The 27,059-nt window shown below is 43.6% G+C and overlaps 1 protein-coding gene across 1 annotated transcript in view; it reads right to left on the reverse strand.

The window, feature by feature from the left end:
- AFF2 (ALF transcription elongation factor 2) overlaps positions 1–27,059 on the reverse strand; it is a 543,144-nt gene that overhangs the window by 101,294 nt on the left and 414,791 nt on the right. Inside the window, exon 8 of the mRNA XM_023735455.1 lies at positions 19,309–19,405. Within this exon, the coding sequence (XP_023591223.1) occupies positions 19,309–19,405 (97 nt within the window). The remainder of the gene's footprint in view (positions 1–19,308; positions 19,406–27,059) is intronic.

The raw sequence follows: 27,059 nt of genomic DNA on the forward strand, positions 1-27,059 counted from the left end.
ATGAAATGGCATGGAGCGATTCAGCAAGCATTAAGAGGGTTACATATTGGGATTCCAGCTACTTTTGAGTTTAAAAACATATATGAAAGTAATTGAAACTGATTGGGAAATGGAGGCTAGTTAGTTAGCAGTTATGCAGCTTTAATTTATAAATCCTCTATGCTTTTTTTAAAAAACCTATATCCTCCTTGTTTTGTGCCACATTTCCCAAACATGCGACTTATCTTGCCATTGAGGAAGCTCTAGAGTAAGGAAGGATGGCAAGAGTCATTGAAATCTTAAAGGATATACTTCTATAGTTTTTATGGTGTAAGGACAGGCAGTGGGCTGTACCGGAGTGTTGTGCTAGAAATCTGAAAACCTGGGTTCGAGTCCCAGCTTAGGCATCCCTGGGTGGTGCAAACGGTTAATGCACTTGGCTGCTAACTGAAAGGTTAGGGGTTCAGGTCCACCCAGAGGCTCCTTGCAAGAAAGTCCTGGTGATCTATTTTTAAAAGATCAGCCACTGTAAACCCTATGGAGCACAGTTCTACTCTGACACACACAGGGTCGCCATGAGTTGGAACCAACTCCAGGGCTACTGGTTTCATCCCAGCTTTACCGCTTACTCTCCTTATGACACTGGCAAGGTGGCTAATTCCTCAGTGCCTCAGCTCCCCATTTTAAAAATGAAGATGATCACTGTGTCCTGTCCACCTCCAGCACAGCTGTGAATAGCCAATATCCATGACAGGGCTCTGGAAACCGCAGGATGAATGCAGTGTGTCTCGGGTGTGACTCCTGTCCACACAGGCATTGATGCATTCTTCGTTTATGGGCTTACTGAGCAATGAACAGGGTTGCAGTCATTCCATGAGGGTGATAGGAGTCACTCTGTTCCTCTCTCCAGGTCAGGAGTAGTTCTGTGGTGAAGAGATTCTCCTGTCTGGAAAGGTCTATTTGAAGAAGACTTTGGTGTATTTAGCTTCTACCTACAGGCCTAACCCAGCAGGAGAGAGGCTCCTCAACCTTCACATAGGGCCTCTTCCCTGAATCCTCTTGGGGTTGGTGGTAGAGAAGTTGGGACACTGAGGTGGGGGTGGGGGCGGGCACAAATGCACATGCATACACTCACAACGTACACACATACACACACACACACACACACACACACACACACACTCCAAAATCTGGGACTCATCCCTACCTTCCAGGTGACTCCTCTGTTAGCAGTCCCTCCTCCATGGCTCACTCCACAGGGAGGCCTCCTCCCTTTTTCACTAATACTTGATCTTGAGGTTGGGGAAGCCCTGGGGTTCTTATTCTAGGTGAGCCTCCTCCATGGCGGGGCGTCCTGAGAAATTACATGCCCAGGGAAAAGGCACTTCTCTCATTCCAAGGGGTGCGCTTGAGCTGATTCCTCTCTCATTACCAGTATTGTACTGTTGGTGGTATCCCGCTAAGCAGCAAATTTATTTCCTCAGGAGGGACGATGTGGCTAGGGACATGCTCATAGTTGCTCACTCATTAAATCTGTCTTCCTAAACATAAGAAGAACCTTGTCTTTGTGGTATGTAGAGAATTCTTGCGCTGCACCGAAGCTGAAGTGACTTGGGGACCATACTTAATTACATGAAGCTTAAGAATGTAGAGCTATCACCTAACAAATGAGAGAAAGGAGGGAAGGAAAGGAAAAGGAAAAACAGTAAAGAAAGGAAGAAAGAAGGAAAGGAAAGAAAGGAGGGACGGAGGGAGAAAGGGAAGGGGAAAAGAAGAGAAGGAAGGAAGGAAGAAGGGAAAGAGGAAGAGAAAGGGAAGGAAGGCTCTGCTAGTGAGTCCCGTCCTCCACAACATACAAAACACATTTCTGTAAGGAGAAAATACTCCATGTGAGGCACTCTGGAAACTTGCTAGCCATCCTCTGTATAATGATAAAACTTGTGCAAAATTCTTTGGTAAGATTTTTCTGTCCTGGTGACTATATGTCATTAAACTGCTATTCTACTCCAATTGACATGTGCACTGACTGTATTTATAGAAAATTTACAGAATCTGTTTGGGCCTTTAAGAAGCACACCCTCAGTTATATCCAGACTTGAAACATTATCACCACCAACACTGCCACCACCTCCCCTCCCCACCGAGTTCACAGAAACCAAAGTCAGTGTCATACCTTCCTGTGTGTTGAAGCGCTTACAGTGAGCACTCGGATGGCCTGGGGATATTGTAGGTACTGGACTCATTTCACAAGGCTACAGATGCAGGTACTGCTTTTGTCTTTAATCAGTAATAATGCTGCCAGTCAAGCATAGCATGTGATTCTATTAGCATTGCTCTGTGTGGCCTTTACACTGCTTGCTTGTATATTTTCCCCGGGAATTCTACTAGCAAGTACACCCAAGCTAGGTCTACACAATACATTTCTTGATCAAAAATGAAAAGTCAATCATCCAGATAATTTCAAATAACTGAATGTTAGGCATTATGGGAGCAAGACAGAAGAACAATTGATGACATTGGACTTTTTTGTCTGTTTATTTTGTTTTGCCTTTTTGTGCTGTTCTTTGAGACACAGCTATACCCTAACCTAGCGGCATCTATTGGTAAATCGCATTGATTGCCTAAGTTCAAAGAGAATCTCTTCTATTAAACAAGGAACTCATCATTAGGGTATTCAGATGGTCTAAAATCAATAGCTACAGAATTGGTTAAATCAATTAAAGAGACATATACTGAGAGCACTTGTCCAAATATAAAGATGAATTGCTTAATTACAGCATTTAAATAGATTTCACAGGAGTGAGTAAAACAGCAAGAGGCACTGTACCCTTACAGGCTAGGGTTTCAGCTGGCAACGCGCGCACACAGACAGGACGGCAGATTAAGAGGAGAAAACGTCACTCAACATTTCACACCACCTGGCTGCCTGCCTGAATTCCTGACTTCACATCGAGGTGCTGCAACCTTTAGGAAAACACCACCCACTATTTTTAACCCTCTGGATGGGTGCCTCTAAGGGGATGTGAAAACATCCTGTATTTGAACCTTGAACCTGTAGGAAGCAAAAACATGTTCCCTACTCTTAGAGCATTGGGTTTCCCACATTTTAATTGCTTTTTGTCCTGTGCATTGATATGCAACAGGCCTAGACACAGTGGGTCCCTGGGTAGTGCACACAGCTTACTTATTTGGCTGCTAACTGAAAGGTTGGTGGTTCTAGTCCACCCAGTGGCACTTCAGAAGAAAGGCCTGGTGATCTACTTCCAAAAAAATCACCCAATGAAAATTCTACGGAGCACAGTTCTCCTCTGACACACATGGGATCACCATGGGTTAGAATCAACTCCATGACAACTGGTTATTGGTCTAGACATAATGGGGGCAAGAGTAGAATTTTAGCGGGCAGAGATTGAGGGAAATGTGTTCTAGGTGGAGCCTGGTTGCACCTTGCCCCTAATAGTCACTCAATAAATATCGACTAGCTAAATGACTCGGAGACCACTGTGGAGTCTGAGAGACCTGAGCACTGTGCCCTGGGTATGAAAGAGTGCTGGAGGATCTCTGGAGGAAAAGTTGAGTTCCAGGCCCATGTACATCTAGATCCATCCTGCAGCTGAACATGAGGCCCTTTGTCCCACATCCCAAAGAGGAGGGAGTCAAAGTGGCATTGACGAAGTGAATTTCTCATCTTGCTCTCTGCCAGAAGGCTTGTAGCTCTCTGTACCTTCCTCACTCCCCCTGTAACTACTGCCTAGCTTGATCCTTATTACCCCTTCTATGGATTTTTGCCACTGCCTTCTCACTGGTCCACTGGTCTCCCTAGTCTTTCTGCTTCCATGCTCTGCTGCAAGATAAATCTTCCTAAGGTTTCACTTCGATCATGCCACTATCTTTCTCAGGATCCTTCATGGCTCCTCATTGCCCCTTGAATTACGTCTCAACGTCACTCACTCTGCCACAGAAGACCCTGCCAGTTGAACAGCCATCTCATAGCAGGTCCTACTTGTCTCTGCATGTATGTTTAACTAAAATGGCAACAGTAGAGGGTTTTCAAGTGTCTGGCCCAAAGACGACATGATAACGGGATTTGGGAGTGCGTGCGTCCCATTTAGGCTTGCTCCCTTCAGGAGGGCTATTTTGCTTGATAAAAAACTCTTTAACAAGATTCATTTGTCAACTGGCAATTTCCTCGATAACTAGAGTTTTGGTTTATTGGAATTTAATGACAAATGTACTGTCTTTGGTGAAGAAGCATGTTTCACCTACAAGGATCATTTGTCAACACTAACCATTCTCTCTCAAAGTGGAAGAATATGGAGGTACCAGACAGAGCATCTCACTGTTGACTTCCCATTAGAAGGGCCAATGTAAGTGGCACTCAGTCACTCTGTTCTCCCAGGTTTGGGGACTTGAAAATTCAATTTTCTTTTCTGCGGCCAATGTGAGCCCTCTTGCCCCTGATGCTAGGGAGAGGGGAGACTTCGCAGAATGGCAAGTGTCTTTTGGTGGGAGACAGTCAGCAGCTGATAGAAGCTCTCTCCCTACCATGTGTAACCAGAAAATTGAGAAGTCTTCTTACCACATAGTAACTCAATGATGTAGGGATTCCAAAACTTAATCAGGAGCAAATACTGCTGATACATCTTTATCATTAGCATCTCAATGTGTTCAAGTCTTTCTGTCCCCTTGCCAGTTGTCATGGAGTTGATTCCAACTCATGGTGACCCCATGTGTGTCAGAGTAGAACTATGCTCCACAGGGTTTTCAATGGCTGAGTTATCGGAAGTAGATCACCAGGACTTCCTCCACGGGAAGAAGATGTGGCAGGCTGCTTCCATAGAGATTTACAGCCTCGGAGACCCTATGGGGTCGCTATGAGTTGGAATCAACTCGATGGCAGTGGCTTTGGTTTGGTTTATCTTCTGGGTCAGGAGGCTACACCCATCTTTATCCATATACTACACAACAACTGACTTCTCTGTACCTCAGTGTCCCTACTGGCAAATTCAGCAGCTGGAGGAAAGATCCTCCATGGTCATTTTAAGCATCAGTGTCCGATATTTTAATGTCCTTGTGTATAATACACACACATATACTCATGAGTATTTAATTTCATATACACATACACACAGGATATATTTGTTTCAGGGCGAAATATGGAACCTGAGCCCATCTTCATTAGAAAGGAACAAATCTGAACAAGTAAATACATTTTTTAGTCTAATGTTCCAAATTTTCCTCTGAGATACTCTGTGAAAAATGGATTATGTGGTCCTACACACTGGGCAATGAATAAGGAAGACCAAAGAAGAATTGATGCCTTTGAATTGTGGTGTTGGCGAAGAACATTGAATATACCATGGTGTGCCAGAAGAACAAACAAATCTGTCTTGGAAGAAGTACAACCAGAATGCTCCTTAGAAGCAAGGATGGCGAGACTACATCTCACATACTTTGAACATGTTATCAGAAGGGACCAGTCTGTAGAGAAGGACATCGTGCTTGGTAAAGTAGAGGGTTAGCAAAAAAGAGGAAGACCTTCAATGAGATGGATTGACACATCGGCTGCAAGAATGGGCTAGAACATAGCAATGATTGTGAGGATGGCGCAGGACCAGACAGTGTTTCGTTCTGTTGTACATAGGGTCGCTATGAGTCGGAACTGACTCGACGGCACCTAACAACAATAACAACAACACACTTTGGAAAGGTCTGCTTTTTTATCTGCCTATTCACTTGTATTTTGAACGGTTCATTTTGGATGGTAACCACTCTCAAATTTGGACATTTGTCTTGTAGACTTAACAAGGCTTATGCTCTTTGCTCTCAGTAAATAGAAAACATAAATATAGTTGCTTACTAGTAAGACAGAGTCTGCTTTCCTTTCAGGACCTCAGACAGTGTCCTTGGGGTTTGCAGCCTGCAGATGGTGGACATGTGCAGGGCAGAGTAAAGTGTGCTTAGGCCTCACACCAAAGCCCCAGTAAAATTTTCAAAGCCAGCATATAAATTTCAAAATCTTGCATTTTCAGTTTGGCAAAGGGTTTTATTACACAGCTTTTTACGGGAGATGTTCATATTGTTCTAAGTATAGTCTAGAACTCTGATTAAACTCAAGACTTGGGAACTTCCAATAAACTTAGGCATACGCATGGTGCATTTCCCAGAGATTACTTATTAATGCCACCACCACCCATCTGTCAGTTTGTCATACTGTGATGGTTTGTGTGTGCCTGTGATGTTGAAAGCTATGCCACTGGGAGAGGTTTCAGCAGAGCTTCCAGACTAAGACAGACTGGGAAGAAAGGCCTGGCAATCTATTTGGAAAGTTAGCCAATGGAAAGCAACAGAACATTGTCGGATTCGCTTGCTTTGGACACGTCAACAGGAAGGATGTATCGCTAGACGATGGCATCGTGTTTGGTGAAGTAGAGGGTCAGCCAGGGTGAGGGATACCCTCAGCGAGATGGATTGTCTCAATAACATAAATGATGGACTCGAACATGCTGATGATCATGAGGATGATGCAGGACTGGGCAACATTTCATTCTATTGTACATAAGGTGGCCAGGAGGTGGAGTTGACTCCATGGCAGCTAACAACAACAATTTATGAATGACACCAACACAGAACCTCCAGGCTCCAACCATGGATTGGGACCCAAAATGGGGTGATGAAGGGGCCTAAGAGAAAGAATGTGCCTGACCTAAACAGAGGTCTCTAGGTGGCACAAATAGTTTGCACTCAGCTACTAACCGAAAGGTTGGTGGTTCAAATCCAATCAGCAGTGCTATGGAAGAAAGGCCTGGCAATCTGCTTCTGCAAGATTACAGCCACTGAAAACCCTATGAAGCACAGTTCTATGCTGAAGGATATGGGTCGCCATGAGTCTGAATCGACTTGACAGCAATGGGCTTGGTTTGGACTAAATAGGGAGCGGAGGGTGAAGAGAGGACCAACACTGTCTAGACACTTCCTCAGTGCAGGGACAGTGACAAGGGCAGCATGGTGATGCGTCTTCCTTCCGGCACTTCCATTCAAATCTGTACTTCATGATTCCAGCTTCCCAGGGGCAGCCACTCTACCCCCACCATCACCCACTTGGCAGCCACGTGTGTGCCGCATGCTCCGTGCAGACTGAAAGGGTGTGGTCAGCCCATCATACAGGAGCACTACCTAGTCTGAAATAACAGATCATACTCATTTTTGTTTCCATCTCAGTCTGGGGACAAGCAGCACACCCTCTCAGGGGTCTAACTTAAGCTCACTGTGAGCAAAGTGCTAAGCAAGCACACTGGTCATTGGCTTCGCAGTTGAAACACTCATGGATAGATCATTCATAAATTGGAGTGGACCTTAGCCAGGATTCGGTCATTAGCTGTGGCAAGCACAGCTTGTAAAAGCATTGTGCCGCTATGCATCTCAGTGTGCTTAAGGCATTCTATTATACCGATATTACAAGTCAAAATATTTGGCACTAAAAGTAGAAGACCTAATTACAATGGAAAAATTCCTCATGCAGGTTTCTAAACAGTCACAGGCTCGCCTCGAGCATATTAAAAATCCCATCATACAAGCCCTAAGCAGTTTCTTATTAATCTAGTCTCTATGCTAATACCGCCAAATGGGAAACACAATCTTGGGAATATAAAGGCCAATGTTATTCTATTAACCTTATATGTTATCCTATTTACTTTCCTGTCTTTAATGAATAAATTAAAATGTCCTCTCATTCCCTAATTGCTCAATAGTTTGAGTATGACAATGCCCAGGTTTTATTCAGCTACGTTCTGCAGCTTTCACGGCCCAAACTATTATTTTGCGGGGGATTTCAATGAAAGGCAATGACAGATAAACTGTTTACATTAAAAGACTCTATCAAAGTTATTTTGCACCTGGTTTCATCCTAAACCATTTGCTGTTTCTATAGCTCTGACAGGCTGACCTCTCGCGCTGAGTGTGCCGCATTGACGTCATTACTGAAAAGGCCTTCCCCAGCCTTGCTGCTGATAACGAAGTAAATGGAAACATAGAGAAACCTTGGGGAGGTTACCAAATAGGAATGATTACAACAGGGAAGGGTATCTGTTGTCACAACTAACGCATTCACTATAGTAGATCAACTTCAAAAGGGCCAGCTGTTAGCAGGAGTAACATTTCTCGCATCTTTTTCATTAAAAAACTTTAAACAGAAGAGCAGGCTTTACTTTCACTTGGCTACTATGCTTTGAAAGTTCAGTGTGCATCACAGGTAGATGGAGCCCATCCGAAAGCTGCCAGGATGTTCCGATTTTCTGCTACCAAGGAATTCATTTCATGTGCAATTATCCGATCACAGGCTGGCCAGCGTGTCCACCCAACAAGAACAAAACGCAGAAACCAAAACCAAACGCCCAAAATGCGATCAAATAAGAAAACAAACAAATCACGATGAAGTGGCGAGGAAGAGCTAAGAAGAACTTTTTTCCTGTAAACGTTAATATGCTTAAGGTACAGCTCTGCTACTAGTACCTACATGCCTATGGCTGAAGAGTCCACACATCTCCAGTAATGTGCTTTGAATTAAGTGTACCTTTCAAAGGGTAACCAGAGCATTCCTTAGGCAGAAAACTGAAGAAGATCAGGTTCAATAAATTTGGGTACATTGGAGATACTTACAATCGCAGATCCAGCCACAACTCATTACAATGCCTTTGTGCTCAAAGCAAATTTGAATTGTTCAGCTCTGTCTTTAAAGCACCAAGAAACCATTCTATGCTTTATCTGACTCCTTTAGCTGCACCTGGTCACTAATGAAACATTGCCAGTCATAGTACCCATTTTCAGAACTTCTAACTGGACAGAATGAAGTCATCTAAGGTTTCAGTCTAAGTCACATCAATAACAAGATGGTATTAATATTAAAATGCCCTCAAGGCAGTTTCGAACAAAATCTATTGCTTTGATGGTCTTTCCACTTCTAAAGCCTGCTTCTTCTAATGCCAGTGTGAGATGACTGAGGCGTGAGAGCACCACGGCCAGATGGGCATCAAGCCCTGATTCTGCACCCCAATGTTGCAGGCCACCTTGCCACACGAGGCTAACAGGGCACGCTCAGTTCTCTGTAAATCCAACATCATGGTGTCATTCAATGAAATGCGAAGCAGATGTTTACCTGGTTCTATGAATCTGTGCTGGAGGGAACCCTGGAGTTTGGCCACCACACATTCTAGAAGCCTTTGGAATAGGTCAAATGGTAGATGGCTTAAAACTTTAAAGACAGTGATTTTAATAAACCTGTCAATACAATTTCTTTGTTAAAAAAAAAAAAACATTTGAGACTGATTAGGCTGCTTATATTGAAAGAGAGGCACAAGGTCTATATCTTTAGATCTTTTATTGAACTATAAGCACAGCATCAATAACTGCTTCTCAGCTGTAAATGAAAATTGATTCCAGGTTTAACCCCTCATCTTCGGGGTGCCATTAATCCCAAGAAACATAAGAAGAAAAATTTGACTGAGAGAAAAACCAAAGGCTCCGTGCTCTGAGGTGGGGCACGCAGAGAACACAACACATACTCACTGACAAGAATCCTGTCTGAGCGGACCATGCTGCTCCCTACCAAACCCCAGTGAACCCATCACAGCACCGCTGCCTGCCCGGGTGACTGGCATGAAAACGGCAACTCAATAAGTGATGAGTGTAGAAGGCCAAGGTTGGGCTCTACATCTATGATGCCAAAAGTGGCAGCTGAAAAGTACATATGCAGTCAACTGGGTAACTAACATCATGTAGCCCCCAAATCGCAATCATATTGGTGATATCCAACTTAAAAAAGAAGAACATTGCAGCACATGTGTTTATGCAGATGCTAAGTACAAAACGGAGTCCCTAGGTGGTGCAAATCATTAAAGCACTAGGCTGTTGACAGGAAGGTTGGAGGATTGAGTATGCCCAGAGGTGCCTTGGAAGAAAGGTCTGGTGATTTACTTCCAAAAGAACACAGTCATTGAAAATTCTGTGGAGTGCAGTTCTACTTGGACACACGTGGGGTTGCCAGGAGTCGGAATTGACAGCCACTGGTTTTACTGGAGAATGTAGGAGTCCCTGGTTGGTGCAAAAGGTTAACGTGCTTGGCTGCTAACGGAAAGGTTGGAGGTTCAAGTCCACTCAGAGGCACCTTGGAAGAAAGTCCTGGTGATCTACTTCCAAAAAATCATAGCCATTGAAAACACTACGGAGCATAGTTCTACTCTGACACACATGAGACCACCATGAGTCAGAATCGACTCTACGGCAACTGGTAGGGTAGTAGGTAGGTAAGTACAAAGTGCCACATGCAATTCAAACACTGTTCCGGAACGTTATAACGTCCCATGTCAACTACAATGGCTATTTCTTTCCCACTCAGTGGGAGCTCCTGAGAGAGAACCAAGGCGAATACAGAGTCCCAGCAGATCGTTTAAACCTTTCTACAGGGCAGAGTGAGAGATCAGAAAAGAAAAGGTAAGAACTGTAATCAAAAGGCATGACTCAATTCTCCGCCCACACCCATCCTTTGAAGAAAAACTCTTTGATAGACACGCAAGTAATGACATTTTCCTGGAGGACTTGGTCCAGAGCCATTGACAACACAGCCTTTCTCCCTGGACCTCTGGTTTAAAACTCGCCAGGGTTCTGAGGGGAGGAAAGCTTGTTCATATCCAACGGATGCCTTGAGGGGCCAGTTAGGATACTCAATCTAGTTCCTAGCAGATGCCTAATAGATGCCAAGGCCAAATGTCACCTATTTACCTATGCACCCAAAAGAGGAGGCCTCCAGCTAATACGTAAACGGGCCACAAGGAAGAATAACCATCTATTTTTGTAGTGCTTATAGCTTTCAAAGCATTTTCTTCTACACTATTTGATCCTCACAATACTGCTACGAGTTAAGGAAACGGGTTTATCCTAGTTTCTTGGTGACAGACCTGAAACTTAGAGAAGTTGACTGACTGGCCCAATGTCACCCAGCAAGTATGTGACAGAGGTGGGATTCAAGCCCAGGCAGGCTTTTCAGTTTCAAAAGTCATGCTCTTCATGACTACATTGACACTTCCTGATAACCAGGCACACAGCTAATAAACGTGAGGACCACAAGGCAGACCTTTGCATTCCAGTTTGCCACATACTGGCTATTTTCAGCAACTCTCTTTAACAGCCCATTCCTTATAAGAAAAGGGAAAGCATTCAGCATCTAGCATCTCAAAGAACATGAGGCTGTTTAGATTGTTATTATTGTTGATGTTGTTAGGTGCTGTCAGTTCCGATTCATAGCGACCCTATGCACAACAGCGCCATCCTACGCACAATGCACCATCCTCAAAATTGTTGTTATGCTTGAGCCCATTGTTGCAGCCACTGTATCAATCCGTCTCTTTGAGGATATTCCTCTTTTTTCGCTGACCCTCTACTTTACAAAGCATGATGTCCTTCTCCAGGGATTGGTCCCTCCTGATAACACGTCCAAACCATCCTTGCTTCCAAGGAGCATTCTGGTTGTACTTTTTCTGAGACAGATTTGTTTGTTCTGACAGTCCATGGTATATTCAATATTCTTCGCCAACACCATAATTCAAAGGCATCAATTCTTCTTCGGTCTTCCTTATTCATTACCCAGCCTTTGCATGCATATGAGGCAATTGAAAACATCATGGCTTGGGTCAGGCGCACCTTAGTCTTCAAGGTGACATCTTTGCTTTTCAACACTTTAAAGAGGTCTCTTGCAGTAGATTTGCCTGATGCAATGCGTCTTTTGATTTCTTGATTGCTGCTTCCATGGGTGTTGATTGTGGATCCAAGTAAAATGAAATTTTTGACAACTTCAGTCTTTTCTCCATTTATCACGATGTTGCTTATTGGTCCAGTGGTGAGGATTTTTTTTTTTTTTTTTAATGTTGAGATGCAATCCATACTGAAGGCTGCGGTCTTTGATCTTCAGTAAGTGCTTCAAGTCCTCTTCACTTTCAACAAGCAAGGCTGTGTTATCTGCATAACGCAGGTTGTTAATGAGTCTTCCTCCAATCCTGATGCCCAGTCTTCTTCATATAGTACGGCTTCTCGGATTGTTTGCTCAACATACAGATTGAATAAGTATGGTGAAAGGATACAACCCTGACACACACCTTCCCTGACTTTAAACCATGCAGCTTCCCTTTGTTCTGTCCCAATAACTGCCTCTTGATCTGTGTACAGGTTCCTCATGAGCACAATTAAGTGTTCTGTAATTCCCATTCTTCGCAATGTTATCCATAATTTGTTATGATCCACACAGTCGAATGCCTTTGCATAGTCAATAAAACACAGGTAAACATCTTTGTGGTATTCTCTGCTTTCAGCCAGGATCCATCCGACATCAGCAATGATATCCCTGGTTCCACGTTCTCTTCTGAATCCAGCTTGAATTTCTGGCGGTTCCCTGTCGATGTACTGCTGCAGCAGCTTTTGAAGGATCTTCAGCAAAATTTTATTTGCGTGTGACATTAATGATATTGTTCGATAATTTCTGCATTCCGTGGAGCACCTTTCCTTGGAATAGGCACAAATATGGATCTCTTCAAGTCGGTTGGCCAGGTAGCTGTCTTCCAAATTTATTGGCATAGACGAGCGGACCCTTCTATAGAGGAGTGAGCACTACTATTGTTAGTAGTGGGCAACAGGGGTTCAGTGGTAGACCAGGGTCCGATTTTCAGCCAATGCATCTCATGCGCAACCACAACTTGTCTGTCAGTGGAGGCTTGCATGTTGCTATGATGCTGGAAGCTATGCCACTGGCATTTCAAATGTCAGTAGGGTCACCCATGGTGGACAGGTTTCAGAAGAGCTTCCAGACTAAGACAAACAAGAAAGAAAGGCCTGGTGATCTACTTCTGATAATCAACCGTTGAAAATCCTATGGTCCCTGGGCAGCATAAGTGGTTTGCAATTGGCTACTAAACTAAAGGCTGGTGGTTCAAACTCACCCCGTGGCACCGTGGAGGAAAGTACGGATTGCACAAAAAATTAAGTACCATCATATGAAAACCCTATGGATCACAATGGTCCAATCCACAACCAATCATGAGGATGGTGCAGGATCAGACAGCATTTTGTTCTGTTGTGCAAGGGGTTGCCATGAGTTGGCAGCTAACAACAAGATAATAACGATCACTCGAAATGGTGAGCAGTTAGTATATGCTAAGCATAGTCTCAAGTGCTTTTTCCTGTATTCATTCACTTAATCATTAAATCCTCAGTGCAACCCAATGAGGTTGGTGCTACTGTTACCACTTTGGTCTTTTGCCCAAGGTCTAGGCACTTTGGTCTTTCGCCCAAGGTCATCCAGCTTGCAAGTGGCAGAGCTCAGGTTCAAACTCATGCCTGTCTAACGACACACCTGTGCTCTCACCTGCCATTCCATTTTAGAATACAATTTAGATCTGCCTGCTCCCTCACCAGTTTCAACTGAGAAAGCAAAATGCAACAGGGGACGGAGAGAGAACCCACAAACTTTGAACAAACATGTTCAGAGTCCAATCACTACCCTCTCTTTATTGAAACAATGTGCATATGTGATTGTGTAGCTCTGATTTCAAGAGTGATTTAGAAGGTAAAATCTTTTGTTAAAAATGTTTTCTTATAACCGTGAGCTTCCATAGTTGACCATTAGGCATCTTTAGTTTGTAAATTATAATTCTCCCCTTCCAGCCTCATGCTCCATTTCCCCATCTGAAGGAATAATGCTTAGCACTTCAACACATCCTAATTTCTCTGCTGATGTTTGTGCTCCTGACCTGTAGGCCTGCTCAGCATGGCTAATACTGCTGTGGAAGGTGGGTGGCAGGCTGGGGAAAGGCAAGGCTGTTCCAATTTATAAGAGACCTGAGGTTGAAATGCCAAATTAGAATACAAACAACACCCTGATCCCGCATTTCATTTTCATACATGCATTTGAAATGTACTCTCTTGGGTTTCTTGATGTTCCAAACCAGGGCACAAGGTCTTAGGAGCTTTTTGGAAAAGATTGTGTGCATACGTACTAAACCTGGACAATTTGAGATTCCTCTGGTGAGTCTGGGTGCAATGATTACAGATGAGATTATTCGGGGAAGTCTCTAGAAAGTGGATGGCTTTTTTTAGCGGACTGAGGCTGTGTCTGAATGAATGTAGACGCTGGGTTCTAAGAAAGTTACTAACCATAACATTGGCTCAGACCAAAAGTGTGGTTTGGTTCCCTGGGCACATCATTTAATGGACCAATATATTTATTTGTATGTTTTTTCCCCCAATCACCCTGCCATGAATAGAAAGATTCTGCAACTTTGTTGCTCAAATAGGAGGCCTAAATCTACCTTATAGGTTTGTGGGAGGTTCAAATGAGACAGAATGCCTAACACAGAGCCTGACACAGAGCAAGAGTGGCTCCACAAATGGGAGCTCTCAGTACTTCTCCTCCTGATGTTGCCAGAGGAATGACTGGCCCAGTTAGAAGACGAGGGAATAGAACCATATTATCTACACAGTACTATATTATCTCACCTTAATAAAATGATTTTGGTGGTTCCTTAATAAGCTGAACATAAAACTACCATATGACCCAGCAATTCCACTCCTAGGTACATACCCAAAAGAACTGAAAGCAGGAACTCCAACAAATACTTATACACCAATGTTCATTGCAGCATTACTCATAATAGCCAAAAGATGGAAACAACGCAAGTGTCCATCAATGGATGAATGGATAAACAACATGTGTGCGGTACCATTAATTACTTTTGTGTGGCCTTTCTAGCCATGGTCTTGTAACTCTCACCCAGGTGATTGGGTGGGACTGTGTGATAGGGTACTTGTGGCCCACCAAGGGGATTGGTCCGTTTTGCCTTAAAAGAGAGTTAATTCCAGAGCAGAGAGGAGGATCCTACCACCACTAAGGAAGAACAGCCAGGAGCGGAGAGCACATCCTTCGGACCCAGGATCCCTGCTCTGAGAAGCTCCTGGAAGCAGGACATCGAGAGAGAGAGAGAGAGAGCAAGCTGTAACCCTGAAGACAGTGAGAAGCAGTGGCAGGAGAGACCCGGCAACAGAGACCCAGCAGCAGAAGATGGTGCGGTCGGCTTCCTGGCCCACGGAGAGAGAAAGCTGAGTGCCTCCGGGGACAGACGGAGGGCCAGGGAGAGGCATGCGTGCAAGCACTGTTGGGAAGGGGCTGTCCTGATGAAAGAATTGTCTCCTGAGTGTTCCTGAGCCTGAATTTTAACTGTTACTTCCCTAATAAATGCCATAATCCTGAGTATGGTCTATGAGCTCTGTGTGGCCATTGTAATGAATTACTGAACCCAACAGAGAAGTAGAGAGTGCTGTGGGAGGGACGGTTGGTGTCAGAATTAGTAAAGATGGCAGAGAGAGGAGGCTTGTCTGGCCTCCACCTCATGGGAGTCAGCCTTGTGCTGTTGATCTTGGTTCTCCTTCCCTCTGGTGGGGTTGGAGGAGGTCAGACACTGCCCCCGAGCTGTTTTAACAATGTGGTACATCCATACACTAGAATAGTACTCAGTAATAAAGAAAAATGAGGTTCTGATACACGCTACATCATGGATGAACCTTGAAAACATGATGTTGAGCGTAAGAAGCCAGTTGTAAAAGACCACATGTATTGTCTGATTCCATATTTATGAAATGTCCAGAATGGGCAAATTCACAGAGACGGAAGCAGATTAGTGGTTGCCAAGGTCTAGAAAGTGACTGCTTAATGGTCTGTGGTTTCATTCTGGGGTGATGAAAAGTTCTGGAACTAGATAGAAGTGATGGTTGTACAACCTTGTGAATGTACTAAATGCCACTGAATCGTTCACTTTAAAAAGGTTGAAAGGGTGAATTTTATGTTATGTGAATTTCACAACTAGAGATAAATAAAAAGAGCCACGGTGGCACAGTGGTTAAGTGCTCAGCTGCTAATGGAAAGGTTGGTGATTCAAACCCACCAACCGCTCCGTGGGAGAAAGATGTGGCAGTCTGCTTCCATAAAGATTACAGCCTTGGAAACCCTATGGGGCAGTTCTACTCTGTCCTATAGGGTCGCTATGAATCAGAATTGACTCAGCGGCAATGGGTTTTTGGTTTTAGAGATAAAAGAAAATGATTCTAAGCCAGACATCTTTGAAAAAGAATGTTAGGCCTCATAAAGCCAGAGCCTACCAAACATTGCTGTTACTGCTGCTTCCTATGCTGTGCAAGCACTCTCTTCTGGTCTTTAGCCTTCCAGGCTTTTAACTTGTCCTCAAACTCTATAAGAAGGGTGCATTTGCAAACGTTTACAAACTTGTGCCCGCTTCCCAATTTCTAGACCAAGCTAAAGGGAATAAGTTGGAGGTATGAGTGTCTCAAGGAACCCTGGTAGCACAATGGTTAAGTGCTTGCTCAGTCACTAATAGAAAGGTCCATGGTTCAATCCCACCAGCGGCTCCACAGGAGAAAGGACCTGACAATCTGCTCTCATAAAGAGTGAAAAACCAAAACCAAACCCATTGCTGTTGAGTTGATTCTGACTCATAGAGACCCTGTGGGACAGAGTAGAACTGTCCCATAGAGTTTCCAAGCCTGTAATGTTTATGGAAGCAGACTGCCACATCTTTTTCCTGTGAAGCAGCTGGTGGGTTCAAACTGCTGACCTTCCGGTTAGTAGCCAAGCTCTTAACCACTGCACCACCAAGGCTCCTTCCGTAAAGATTACAACCTAGGAAAGGCAGTTCTACTTTGTCCTACAGGGTCGCTGTGAGTCAGAATTGACTCAATGGCACACGACAACAATAACAACAACAATAACAGTCCCAGTTAGAACCTGAGGGACTAGAACCACATTATATATGGGACCGTTTTGCCTTACCTTAGACCAGTTACCATTGAGTCAATTCTGACTCATGGTGACCCCATATGTGACAGAGTAGAACTGTGCTCCATAGGGTTTTCAAATGGCTGACTTTTCAGAAGTAGATTGCCAGGCCTTTCTTCCCAGGTGCTTCTGGGTAGACTTGAACTGCCAACCTTTTGGTTAACAGCTGAGCATGTTAACCTTTTGCACCACCCAGGGACTTTGGTTGCCTTATCTTACCCCCCTCCCGAATTCAAACTTTCCTTCAAAGTGTAAGTGAGAACTTAAGCGTCATTGAGGAAGGCATGACTGGACTAAGGCCAGTAGGTAGGTGTCAACTCACCAACCCCGATTCTCCGAGAGTCTCAGCACTTACACAAAGTCCTCACATACATCCTAAAATCCAGATGACTGGGCCCGGCAGACTCAATGCCACTTTTTAAGGTAAGTACAGAAAATAACAAGTGTATAAGCTAACACCTAACAACAACAAAAGCTAACAAGCAGATTGTACTCATTGGAATCAAGAGAGAGGAAGTCCATGTGCGAAATATGGTTTTACTTATTGTTGATTACTGCTTTAAACATTTCCATTAAAAAGTAATGCTGCATCTGTCAAAATAATGATCTTTTCTTTATTATTATTATTTTTTACAAATATGATGGTCTTGTCATTGGTATACTAAATGCAGAAAGCAGGAATGTTAGAGCCCTTGGAAATCAAGCCTGCATTTTACATTTGATATAAAGCCCATGACTCAAGTAAGAGGGGGGCTGTTTGCATTCAGCAAATTCAGCAATCCCCTGTGAGCCAAGTGAAATTGGCTTAGGCCAGCACACCGTACTCCACAGGCACCCTGTGCTTGTTCTTGATAAAGCACCAAAGTTGCAGAGATACAATTTTTACATATTATCCGATAATGCAAGTAGGAAAAGTTGGGGAACATAAAGGAGAGGAAAGTTTTGGCCACATCAAATTGGAGGTGGATTACATTTTAAAATTATACCAAGTGGTAGGGGTTGTAGTGTGGTAAACAACTGTAGATGAGAATGGAAGTGAGCCTTGAGAGTTTTTCTTACGCTTTTCTTAGGCTTCTCACAAAATATTTAGTGAGTGTGAAACTCCGTATTAGTGGTCTTTCTTGAAATACTAGTGTAAGAACGTTCCTGAAAACAGCCTGTTTTCAGTCTTGTGACTTTGCAGATTTCACCGGAGGAAGAACTTGATCAGGTATTGGCTTAAAAAAGAGGCGCAACTCTTGTCTTATTTTCCTAGTGTTGCTATTAACAGAAGTATCACAAGGGGTGGCTTTAAAGAACAGGAATTTATTTTCTCACAGTTCAGGAGGCTGGAAGTCCAAATTAGAGTGTAGCTGTAGGGGGAGGTCCTTCCTTGTCTATTTCAGCTTCTGCTAGCTGCCAGCAATCCTTGGCGTTCCTGGGCTTGTAGATGCATCTGCCATCCGTGTGTGTCTGTCTTCACATGGTGTCTGTCTTCCCCTGTGTGTGTCTGTGTCTATTTAGATCTTTTTATAACTCAGAGGTGATTAGGTTTAGGATCCACCCTACACTAGTATGACCCCATCAACATAACAAAAGAAAACCCCTATTTCCAAGTAGAATCACATCCACAAGTACACGGGCCAGGACTTCAATATACATTTTGGGGGGACACAATTCAGTCCATAGCAATCCTTTTGTTGCTCTCCTCTTTGTTTGGAAGTTGCAAGCTCACCATGTGAGCCAGGTCTCTCTCCCCAAGAAAATGCACACGTGTCATTGTCATCACTGCACTCCACGGCCATCCTCATGATTCGCAAACGCTACTTGGCCTTTTCCAATCAAGAAGTCCAGCCTCATTGAAAATGCTGAAAACACACATCCCACCCATTTTTCTTTGGTGGTAAGGACTGTAAATATTTGTTACGCAGAATGGAAAGAAGGGGAGGACAGCAGCAAGTTTTTGTTAAATGCCTTTTGCCTGAATGTCCATGTAAGCTGAAAGATGCTGGGTATTGGTTCTCAGCTGGTTTTCAAAGGGGTGCATCTGGGAAAAGTGAATGGCGCGGGTACATTTATACCTGAAACCATGATTTGGGGCTCTAAGCCTCACATTTGAGTCACAAAAGGAAGGTTACGCCTCACCCAAGACAATACTTAGTCCAAGAAAAGGAAAGCCAATTTCTCTTGTTTGTTGACAGCTAATATTTTTGTGTGGAAAGTGGGGAGTGGAGGGAGGGGTGAAAGCAGTTTTAAATAGCTCAGAATCTCTTTCACTGTAGCTTTAAAGAGAAGACGAGCTGATTCAACCTGTTCCAGAACACTATGCCTATCTTTGCTGCTTTCCCCCTTTCTGAAGCCCAGAGATGAAGCAGGGGGGTAGGCCTGTACATGTTAAAACCATTCCAGTTCCTTTCACTCCCTCCCATTAGGCCCCAAACCAGGCCCTAAGCCATCCCTACCTGGTAGAGCTCAGTGGCAGTGCACTGAGTGGTCAAGGTCTTCACAGGTTCAAGGTCATCTTCATCACTGCTCAGCTTCAGGTCGTCCTCAAGCATCCTACAAAAAATCAGAGTGGCATTTGAGTTAGAAAGTGTCTTTTCTAAATCCTCCTCAGATCTATCTTGCAATGAGGATAAACTGTTGGAGCTACATTCTGACAGCTACAATTCTGTCAAAGGTGCAGAGGGAACCGCTATTCTTTCAGCTAATTAGATATTTGGGCTCTTATATTTATGTCATGCTCCACACACATCATCCCTCTCCACCTTCCCTTAAATCAGGGGGGAAAAAGGACTATTTCAGCATCTCAGGAGATGCCTGGAGTCTGTATATTTTTACTACTGAAAGGGCAATAAATGTACTGATCAATCACCATGTAGGTGGGATGTGGCATTGGATCTCTCCAAGACAAGATGCTCTGAGCCTCCCATGAGAGAATAAGGGCACAAGTCCACCCCTAGCTCTAAAGGCTGTTGTCAAAGTCTGCTGGGGCTCTCTGGATGACAGGCAACAGGCCCAGTGAACGGCCACTGCCTTTCAGTGCCCTCTGCTGCTGGGTAGCTCAGTGGCCACAAAATATCTGGGTGAGAAATGGATAGTCATTAACCTTTTGGTATATGGCCTATCTCTTCATGTAAAATTTGATCAAAGAGATGTAATCCCGTGATAAGGAAATGAAATCTTTCTCTCCTCAGCCAAGGTAACTGAGAAATACAAGTGGTGTGAATTTTGGTGATGGACTGGCACTTTCAAAATTGTTTATCAAGCAGACAGAGTCTTTTGTTTCTCCAAGAATATTAATTCTGGTGGCACTCCCCCACCCCAAGTTAGAGCTACAGCAGGAAGAGTGACTTCTTAGCTTAATGTTCCAGTTACACAGCCTTCAAAGACCAATTGGTGTTTCTATTTTTATGAATCAAGTACAACTTTAGACCTTTTCCCCTGGCTCCAAGTGGGGGCGCTCCCATCCTCTCTGGATCAATTGCCATTTCCTCAGAATGATCTGCTCTCTCTTGCTTCTAGGATCAGTCTCAGACTTCAGTCTCAGGCTGGAATTCTCTTCCTCATCACCACTGAAAAGCCTACTTTTCTTCTACAGCTCAGTCAGATACCACCTCCTCCACAAAAGCTTTCTAGAACCATCACCTCAGACAGAATACCTTTGAGATCTGTCCCCCACTCCCCAGATCCTTGTTTATGGCTGGTTCACAGCACTGCTTCCCACAGAGGTGACTTTTGTATGAATCTCTCTCCGCCACCAGTCCCTAAGATCCATGTGGGCAAGGGTTACAACTTATTCACATCTGTGTTTTTCACAGCATCCTTCCAGAGAAGATAGAGTCTACCACCCTCATTTTGCAGACAGTGAAAGGTTCAGAGACGTGAAATGCTTTGCTTGAGATTGCACAGCTAGTCAGTGCCACAGCCAGTCTTCAAATTGCCACTGTACCATGCTTCTCCCCCATGAAAGGAAGCCAGGAGGGAAAAAGCAGCTGATTTGATAAACAGGGGGAAACATTATTTTAGAGGTAGTATTCAAATATTAGGAAGAGAGATTCAGGTCGGGGTGGTTACCCAACATGATTCAAACTGCCGACCTTCTGTTTGGCAGCCTAGCTCTTAACCACTGTGCCACCAGGGCTCCAAAGAAAACACAGCTTCCCACTTTGATGCTCAGCCACAGAAAACCAGATTTGTTCACTGTGGTCTAAAAACCAGAGCCTGACATGAAGCATGACTGGTGGGAAGGACAGCTATTAGAGCTGGTTTCCGAGAAACTAAATTTGTAGGATTTATGATTGCCCTTCAAGAGATGAATGGATGTTTAGAAGATCTTCGAGAAGGAGAGAAAAATGCATCTTGGCATTTCCTTTGCAGTTGCAGGCTTATGACTCTGAACACATAATTCTTTATAACACATCGTGGTCAGTGAAGACTGTCATTCTTGTAAGCTATAGAACTGAAAGGTTTAAAAACTACCTATGCTTGTTAGGCTTCCTTTTCCATATGCATATTTATCTATATTTATATTTCTATGTAGGAAATATCTGCGTGTTAATTTACATTTAAGTGTTCAGCAAAATAAATGATATACCATTCCTAGCATTTAGAGGGCCCATTCTCTGTGTCAGGGAAGGTGCTAGACATTTGACCAGCAGCATCCCACTAGCTCCAGCTAGACCTTGAGAGTATATAGCATTTTCCTAGAGGGTATAACTTACAAAAGATAGTGTAATAAAACCAACAGCAACCATGCTAAAAACCACAAAATTAAACCACATATTAAAATGGAGTCAAAAGAATGAGATTCAACTAAGCATAAACTCTGCTATCTCGGGTAAGTCAGTGGCCCTCTCTAAGCCCCATTTGTGTCTTTCATCTGTTAAGTGGGAAAATAATTAAGGTCCCTCACAGAATGGTGGAGTCCCTGAGTGGTGCAAATGGTTAAGTACTCAGCTGCCAACCTAAAAGTTGGAGGTTCAAGTCCACCCAGAGGCACCTAGGCAGATAAGCGTGGTGATCTACTTCCGAAAAATCAGCCACTGAAAACCCTACGGAGCACAGTTCTACTCTGACACACAGGGGTAGCCATGAGTCAGAGTCGACAACAGCGGCAACAGTGTTTTGTTTTGTTTTTAACAGGGTGATGGTGGCGAGGTTAACATGAACTGATGGATGTGAACGTGCTTTATGAAAGCCCTACTTTCATGCAAGATAGCATTATTAGTATTTGAAGTGTATCATCTCAATTAGAAATAATGTAGGCCATTAATATTATTAACAAATGAATCACAAGCAGAAGTCTTGGGGAGCCCCTACTGCTCTCATTTTAATTTGCTGAGCATTCTAGAGGTAAGCCAGGCTAGCTCAAGAAGCCTCTTGCTACATCTTAAGGCAAAGAGAGTGCAGCTGGATCTGGAAGTGGACTCATGGTCTTTAGGTTTCTTCCCTTCTGGTAGAACTAGCGTATCCAGAGTCAGAGCATGGAGTTCAGCACCCAGCAGTCATTCTACTCTCCAGTCAATTCTATGTGATTTCAACACAGAAGTGAAATGCCCCTCAATGAACAATTCTAGAAATGGGCTGTCAATCTACATAGCAACTGACATTCAACACCCCTCAAGCAACAAGCTTGGTATGGATATGGTTAATAATAAAGGATAGTTTGAGGCATATGTTCAAGTCCTGGTAAACACAAGTCAAGGAAGTAACTAGGAAGGCAAACTACCATTAGTTACCTCTGGAGGTGTTAGGCATTCATTTCATTCCACTCCTTCCCTGACCTACTAAGCTTTATTATTGAATGTACATGTACTTGCTTGCGTTTTCATCCATAGCTAATGCTGAACAATACTCTAGGGAAGGCATAGGATTATGAAAGATTTTGGATTTAATTATTATAGCAGCCCCATTCACACCTATTGCAGTTAAGTTTGTCTCAGCAGAAAAATGCCAATCTCCTTTCATGAGGTTATAATTCCACAGACAAATTCATCCCGCACTGGGTATCTCAAAATATGAAAAAAATCGTGCTCATATAAATATATGGCTGTGTGTGTTATCTTAAAAAAACCCAACAAACTATGTTCTTCAGCTTTTCATTTAAATGAAAAAGAACAAAGATGTAAACTGGTTTAGTGGTTTCAGATGTTTATTCAGGGTTCACAGTGTCTGTGCAAAAACTCCATTTTTATGTTTGTGGCTTATAATCTCTATAGTATTAAGAAGAAGAATAGTCCACAAAACTGCATCAAAAAACAAAGTTATTGCCCTGAGGAGATGATCTATAAAAGCTCAGATGAGGAAATTGGAGGCAGATGAGATGGAATGAACAAAAAGAGGACTGAGGAGGCATCGTGAAGAGGAGGGAGAGCTGTACCCAGGATCATCTCCTTCCCTAACCCCCTGGGCCTCAAGCTGAACCTAGTGGCTTCAGAGGGCTCTTCTCATTGGGACATTCTAGGACACTATGGAATCATGAAGTCAGGAGACGTGTGCATCAGGGTTGTATCCTTTCACCATACCTATTCAATCTGTATGCTGAGCTGGACTATATGAAGAGGAACGGGGCATCAGGATTGGAGGAAGACTCATTAACAACTTACATTATGCAGATGCCACAACCTTGCTTGCTGAAAGTGAAGAGGACTTGAAGCACTTACTGGTGAAGCTCAAAGACCACAGCCTTCAGTATGGATTACTCTTCAACATAAGGAAGACAAAAATCCTCACAACTGAACCAATAAACAACATCATGATAAGCGGAGAAAAGATTGAAGTTGTCAAGGATTTCATTTTACGTGGGTCCACAATCAGTGCCCCTGGAAGCAGCAGTCAGGAAATCAAAAGATGCATTGCATTGGGCAAATCTGCTGCAAAAGACCTCTTTAACGTGTTGAAAAGCAAAGATGTCACCTTGAAGACTAAGGTGCACCTGACCCAAGCCATGGTTTTTTTCAATCGCATCATATGCATGCAAAAGCTGGACAATGAATAAGGAAGAGCAAAGAAGAACTGGTGCCTTTGAATTGTGGTGTTGGTGACGAATACTGAATATACCATGGACTGCCAAAAGAATGAACAATGTGTGTTGGAAGAAGTACAACCAGAATGCTCCTTAGAAGCAAGGATGGCAAGACTTTGTCTCATGTACTTTGGACATGTTATTAGGAGGGATCAGTCCCTAGAAAAGGACATCATGCTTGGTAAAGTAGAGAGTCAGCAAAAAAGAAGAAGACCCTCAATGAGATGGATTGACGCAGTGGCTGCAACAATGCGTTCAAGCATAACAACAATTGTGAGCATGGCCCAGGACTGGGCAGTGTTTCATTCTGTGGTACATAGGGTTGTTATGTGTCAGAACTGACTTGACTGCACCTAACAACAACAACATGGAATCATAAGACTACTCTCCACAAACCACCACCTGTCCGTGAGTTTGTTGTACTGTAAGGGCTTGTGTGTGTTGCTATGATGCTGGAACCTATGCCACTGGTATTTCAGATACCTGCAGGGTAGACAGGTTACAGCAGAGCTCGTCTGATACAGTGCTGGGAGATGAGGCCCCTAGGTTGGAAGGTACTGAAAATGCACGGTGACCACAACAATGGACTTGAGCTTACCAACAATCATGAAGATGGTGCAAGACCAGGCAACATTTTGTTCTGTTGTACATGGGGTCACCATGAGTCAGAGAGGACGCAACAGCAACAAACAACAACACTCTCCATCAACCTTGCCATTTGACATAGTGCAATGCTTAGGTGATTTTTAACAGGAAAAAAATAGAGGGCTTGACATATTATTAAAGAAGTTCTATGGGAAAGAAGCCTTTGGTGGAGACAGCATGGGCTAAGAGCAAGGGCTTGAAAGCCAGACAGACCTGAGTTCAAGCACAAGATTTTCTAATGGACTTTGGTCCTTAATCCAGCTATAAAAACTGTAAGTAACATTTATTTCAACGTGTCACCCAGTAGAGCTATCTATAGCAATTCCCAACATATGGCCATAGCACCTTTGTGTGATGAATAGCAGGGAATATTCTTCTATTGTTTAATTTTGTCAGAAAGCTTGAACGGCTAGGAGTTGTTGTGTGCCTTCCTGTAGATTCTACCTGGTGGCCTGAGCTTTATTCTCTACAGTGTACACTGGGGAGACTGGACTTGGAATGGTGTTGGAGATACAGCCAGCGCTTCCAACCTCCATTGTGCAGGGGAGGAGGAAGCTGCTTCATTCAGATTGTAGGCTCTCAACAAAAATGAGCAGCGATGTCCTCTGGCCCAACTATGTTGGCATCTTCTGGGCACTAGCTTTAATTATGACTGTATTCCTGAGCACCAGAGCTGATGGCAATCAGAGTAAGCTTTTGATGGCTCCAAATGAACAGCACAGAGTCCAGGGGATGCGTGAGACTTATGCTTTCTCATCAGGCAGTGATACTGTGGGCCCTCTTCTCTAATCCTGACTTAGCCCTATTGACTTCTCACATGGCACGTCCTCTTCATAAAGTGGGCTGGGAGGAGAGAAACATGAATGGTTTAGAATTACTCAGGGAATTATATATTTTCCTACCTGGGGTTTTGTAGTCTGTGCAGCATTGACTCATTTGGTTGTAGGAAGGCAGGCGATGAGGACAAGGTGGTGATATTTTCAGAGCAGTCATTTGGTTACCCTGAGGCAAAGGTGCTCAGGCTTTTTGCTCAAGAGGAGCTGCATTGAATTTTCCCAAGGTTTTCAGTTAAGAGTTTCGCTTGGATTCAGTGACCAGTCCACTGGGAATGCTGGAAAGTCCTGCTCTGAGGGCTCTGGCCATGAAACCAGTTCGAAGATCTATAGTCTAGTCTAAAGGGATATGTCTCCAAGATCTATCCGGTGGGGCCCTCTGGCTCATGCCATATACTGGGCCCACAGCCTGGGCTTAAACTCCTTTGTGCCTCCTGCCATAAGCATGCAGACCAGGGAAGGAGTGTCTTCTCTAGCTGGTGGGCTTTTAGGACTTTCAGAAAATAGGCATCTCATAAGGTTACTTTAGAGGGCAGTGGTGGTTCAGTGGTAGAATTCTCACCTTCCGTGTGGGAGACCTGAGTTCAATTCCCACCCAATATACTTGATGTGTGGCCACCACACCACCATGTGTGGAGGCTTGGGTGTTGCTAGGATGCTGAACAGGTTTCAGTGGGGCTTCCAAACTAAGATGGACTAGGAAGAAAGGTCTTAAAACCTTCTGAAAATTAGCCAGTGGAAACCCTATGGAGCACAACAGTCCAATCCTGTCGTGCATGGGGTCATCATGAGTCAGGAGCCAGCTTGACAGTAGCTGAAAAGAACAACAAGGTTACTTTGGTTCCTTAGCTTGAGAACTGACAGTTCCCTTAGGGATCATCTAATCTAGGGGTTGGCAAACAGAGGTCCTCAGTCCAAAACCAGCCCTCCTCCTGTTTTTGTACTGCCCATGAGTTAAGAATGGCTTTTACATTTTTAAATGTCTAGCAGAATATTTTGTGACACGTGAAAATTATGTGAAATTTAAATTTCATTGTCTATAAATAAAGTTTTGTTGGAACACAGCCACTCCTATTTGTTTACAGAATTGCCTGTGGCTGTTTTCATGCTACAATGGCTGAGCTGACTAGTTGCAACAGAGACTGTAGGGCCAAAAAGCCTAATATATTTACTATCTGGTCCTTTCCAGAGAAAGTTTGCCAGCCATTCTTCTAGGTCAATGGTTTTCCAGAATCTTTTCGCTCAAGAATCCTTTCCTCTGTTAAATGAAATCTTACAAAGAACCCCAAATATAAAACAAATTAAGGCAGGGCTTCTTTGGTCGCAGCCAGTTTTGGGGGGAGGGGAGCTCTGGAGAGCCCCAGGGATTGGAGGAACATATTTTGAAAACAACTTATCCAGTCAAGTGTCCTCATGCTATGTAGGTAATTGTGGCACCATGGATATTGCAATTGCATATTTAACCTCTCTAAACCTCAGTTTACTCCTCTGTGCAATGGGAATAAAAATAATATCTACCTCAGAGATTCAAGAAATCCTGAATGTCTGCTTGGCCTGAGTGCTGAGTACATAGAAAGTAGTAGCAGAAAAAAGAAAAAAGTAACTATGTCTTTTCTAGATGTATATGTGGTACATATGGATTTATATCTACATTGCATACATAAGCCAAAGCTAATAGTGTGAGCCTTGATGTATATGACTATTGACT

The sequence above is a fragment of the Trichechus manatus genome, unplaced genomic scaffold (assembly GCF_000243295.1).
Source record: "Trichechus manatus latirostris isolate Lorelei unplaced genomic scaffold, TriManLat1.0 scaffold00079, whole genome shotgun sequence".
NCBI classification, from domain to species: Eukaryota; Metazoa; Chordata; class Mammalia; order Sirenia; family Trichechidae; genus Trichechus; species Trichechus manatus.